The 4456-nt window shown below is 39.3% G+C and overlaps 1 protein-coding gene across 1 annotated transcript; it reads left to right on the top strand.

Moving 5' to 3' along the window:
* The first annotated feature begins 202 nt into the window (after positions 1-202).
* Positions 203-4249, top strand: ccr6b (chemokine (C-C motif) receptor 6b). The gene is made up of 2 exons (XM_079641278.1): positions 203-519; positions 2884-4249. The coding sequence occupies exon 2, from the start codon at positions 2893-2895 to the stop codon at positions 4006-4008; it is 1116 nt and encodes a 371-aa protein (XP_079497404.1). The 5' UTR covers positions 203-519; positions 2884-2892; the 3' UTR covers positions 4009-4249.
* Positions 4250-4456: the final 207 nt, after the last annotated feature.

A 4456-nucleotide genomic window follows, 5' to 3' on the forward strand; every position in this document is an offset into this window, starting at 1 on the left:
GCATGAGAGAATAAAGAGAGAGTTTCTGTGTGCAGGATGTTGGCATGAGTAAGTTTACACCTGTGATCAAAGACAGAGTGAGAGTAAGGGAGGGCAGCCAACTAGTTTGTAAAACTCTATTAAAAATGTAATTGATGAAGTGAAAAAAAAAAATCTACAGTAGTCGTTAAACAATTCTGTCCTTAACTTCAAGGCTGGACCTGTTGCGACTGAGCAGTCGGTGTGAATTGAGCGCAACAGATCTACTGAGCGTGCAGGCGGAATGTCCCTGCATGTGTGACTTCAGAAAGGGGGAAGATCCCTGATGCACTTTACTCACACTACAGCAGAGCCTGTGAGAATGCAGCTTTGCCTATATCTTTCTTCTTTCGATATTTAAAGCGCACATTATTAGTGACATACAGTCCACCCACTGACCTTTGTTCAGAAGCAGCCTCGAAACAGGTGAATCTCCGGGAGCAAGATTTGTCTCACTCTTTCACTCTGCTCAACCCAGAGAATAAATCATCTTTCTGCAAGGTAAGTCTGATCAGAATAGAAAATAACATAGAAGAAGTAAATATGAATCATTATTTGGTTTATTTGGTCACATTATCCAGTTTGGTAACTGCTTAATGTATTTTCACCAGTGGAGGACAGTAACTCAATAAATGTACTATATTACTGTGCTTAGGTACAATTCTTAGATACATATACTTTACTTAAAAGTACTTTTTAATGCCGCTTAATTATTCTACTCCACTACAATTTAGAAGCAAATGTTGTTATTTGGTTTCCACTACATTTATTTGCCAACAATGAAGGTGATTAATACACTTTCTTTTTTTAAAGATCCCCCAGCTGCAACATTAAAGCGGTGAACACTTCAATAGTTTTAGTTCATTACAATGCAATACTTTTGTCCTTTGAAATAAGTGATATTTTGAATGCAGGACATTTATCTGTAGTTAAGTATTTATACACTGTGGTTTAACAACTTTTAATTACATACAATATTGTAGTACTTCCTCAAACTCTTATTTTAGGGTTTCTCAATGTGTTAATCCTTTAGTATAAACGTAAGTGTTAAAGTGTAAGGTCACTGTTTGTCCTTGACATAGTGTGTGTGAAGAATTTTGAAGCCTGAAACTGCACTGATTGATTGCTCACTTAAAAAATGTGTAATGTTTTTATTGAATCAAGTTTCACATAGGGCAGACTTTTACAGAACTGTCAGTTCTGTAAAAAAATGGAAACGATAGCTCTTGAAGTTCTCATACTGAGTTTCTAAACAAAAGGCTCATCTTTTCTCGTTCAATTATCTACTGTTAGTGTAAAACCATCCCTTCCTCATTGACCCGTGCTACTGTGCGTTACTATGTATAATCTACTGTAGAAGTGAGAGTGCTGAAACGAGAGATATCATCACATTGTCATGTCTGTTCCTTATCAGGCTTTTAAAGAAGTGGAAGTGGAAGCACGCAAACAGGTTTCTAACACGCTTCTATTTAAATAAAGGAGAAATCCTTTGTTGGTGTGTCATTTCATCCGTTGAAAGGATTACTAGGCTTTACTGAGCTCCAGTGGTAGACAGGAAGTACATTTGCTCAGATTTTTTAATTATTGTTTTACATTACAGTTCACAATTCTTGAAATATTGTGCCTTTTACTCCACTTCATTATTTGACAGATTTAGCAGTATGATGTAATCAAGAAATACATTATTATGTACTAAACTCTATTATTACCGTGACCAAAGAATAATTTTCACAGAATCGGCTTAAACACATCGTAATGTAACTAAATTAAACCTCCATCAACGTTAGCTTTTAGCTCTATCACTTGGTCCAGCATGACAGCTAACAGCTAACAGCTAAAAGCTAATAAGTTAAGACATATTATGTACAATATTTGAGCAAATGTATTTAGTTATTTTCCACCTCTGATTATAATTCTTCAACATTTATTATTGTGTAATGAGCCATTGTTCAGAAAGTGCACTCATATAATATAGGTACATTTTTATTGCTAGTACTTTTACATGGAGTCAAACCTTAAATGCAGGATTCTTCAAAACCTTTTTTTTTGCGTTTTAACTTTATTTAAACTTGGGTGTAGGCAACATTGGAGAAGACAGCACGAGTAAACTACATTTTTTAAATTAAAGAAACGGTAATTTCCTGTAAGAATCGTCAGAAAAAAAATCTAAGATCTGTGCATCTTTCTTGTGAACCTGATACATTTGAGTAACCTCTGTACACTGACTGATGCTCAGAGACAGATCTCAGATCCTTCACGATACAGATCTTATCAGCTTCTGGGATCAGATAAAGCACAAAGCAAACCCACTTCCTCCAGTACATTCACTTTTTTGAAATAAGGTCATTCACACCCAGAGGTAGAGCTGAACTAGAACGCCGGCTTTTTTCCTGTAAACAGAAGAAAAACCGGTGATGTGACTCATACCCAGTCCAAGTAATGCACACCTTGCAAATAAACTATTTGTGGTGGTACCGCTTTCCAGCTGAAGTCTTATAGGGCACATTACTCATCAGTTTAAGAATAAATACATTTGTTATACCTTTTAGTAAAGTCATATGTTATGATTAATAATACATTTAGTTGCCTAGTGGAGGGAGAATTCAGATATTTTTGCTTGGTTAGAGAACAAAATAGTCCAAAAATACTAAATTACAAATAAAAGTTCTGCATTGAAAATGTTACTGGCAATATTCAAAGTGCGTTTTACAATTTGTACCACAATATCTTATTATGTTCTTATCTTGTGTACTGAAACTTTATTAAAATATGACACCGAAATTTGTTTTGAAAATGTTGGACGTTTTATAGCAGTCGCCTCATAATTAGTTGTTGGTGTAAATTGCAATTTATTTTCTTCTCTAGATCTAAAACATGGAGACATTAGGCTGCGATAACTTCCCTCTAGACTACAAAAACTTCACTCTAGACTACGAAAACTTCCCTCCTGAAGGGTGTGAGCCCTGCAACCTGGACCCCAACCCTGTGGACGTCGTCACCGAGACGTACATCCACTCCATCATCTGTGCATGCGGTCTGATGGGCAACACCCTGGTAATCGCCACCTACATGTTCTACAAGAGAGCCAAGACCATGACGGACGTCTACCTCTTCAACGTGGCCGTGGCAGACCTGATCTTCGTGTTGGCTCTGCCGCTCATCATCTACAACGAGCAGAACAGCTGGGCAATGGGGTCCGTGGCCTGCAAGGTGCTGAGGTCAGCCTACAGCATCAACCTATACAGCGGCATGCTCCTGCTGGCGTGCGTAAGCGGCGACCGCTACGTGGCTATAGTTCAGGCTAGAAGGTCCTTCGGTGCTCGCTCTCGTGCTCTGACCTACAGCCGCCTCATCTGCTCAGCTGTCTGGGTGTTAGCCGTGGCACTAACTCTGCCCACGCTGCTCTACACCAAGCTCTTTGAAGATTTCAATCTGGGAGAAGAACCCGCCTCTGTGATCTGTCAAATGTCTTTCAACGAGACTGAAACGGCAAAGCTGATAAAGGTGGTGGTTCCCACTCTTCAGATGGCCATCGGCTTCCTTCTGCCTCTGCTGGTGATGGTGTTCTGCTACTCCTGCATCGTGGGCACCTTGCTGAGGGCGCAGAGCAGCCAGAGGCACAAGGCAGTGCGCGTGGTTTTGGCGGTTGTTGTGGTTTTCATCATTTGCCACCTTCCCTACAATGCTGCTCTGCTGAACCAAACCCTGTCTCTTTTTAAGGAGAGGAGTTGTACGTTGGAGAAGATTAAACTCAAAGTTCTGGCCATTTCCAGGAGCGTAGCGTACCTCCACTGCTGCCTCAACCCCATCCTGTACGCCTTCATCGGGGTGAAGTTCAGGAGCCACTTCCGGCAGATAATGGTGGACCTGTGGTGCTTTAGCAAGAAGTACATCTACTCCGCACACACTTCACGCGCAACATCCGATATCTTCATTTCAGGGCGTGTCTCTTCAGAGGGATCCAACCACTTCACATCATTCAGTGCATGACACTGCAGTTTTACACAGCTTTCTAGTAATGCAAATGAACACGCTGCACTTCTTCTTTCCGAAGCTGCTGCTCTGCGTAGCTGTACAAAGGTAGAAGCATCTGTGTGCTTAGATACAAATATAATCAAGATGGCTTCTCAAGCTAATAAACCCTGAACCTGTTGCTCTCTTGCATTATGTATGATGTTGAAAAAGTCTTTTTATTAAAAAATACATATTAAAAGTGTTATTCCTACATGTTTTCCAGAACCATTATTACCTTTTCTGTTTACTTTTTTTTTTTTTACTATTTTGTGTTTCTGATTGCATTATTCTGTAAGAATTTCTGATTAAACACTGTCTGAAAAAACCCGTAAATTGTCTCTTAATTTGATTTAGATTGTGATTCCTCTCTCATAAAGCACTGCAAACAGAGTCTAATTTTATATCACTGATATAATCTCTTATC

The sequence above is a fragment of the Notothenia rossii genome, assembly GCF_949606895.1.
Source record: "Notothenia rossii genome assembly, chromosome: 7".
NCBI classification, from domain to species: domain Eukaryota; kingdom Metazoa; phylum Chordata; class Actinopteri; order Perciformes; family Nototheniidae; genus Notothenia; species Notothenia rossii.

What these genes read in the sequence shown, in the direction of transcription:
- ccr6b (XM_079641278.1), top strand. Translation starts at nt 2,893, where the DNA reads ATGGAGACATTAGGCTGCGATAACTTCCCTCTAGACTACAAAAACTTC.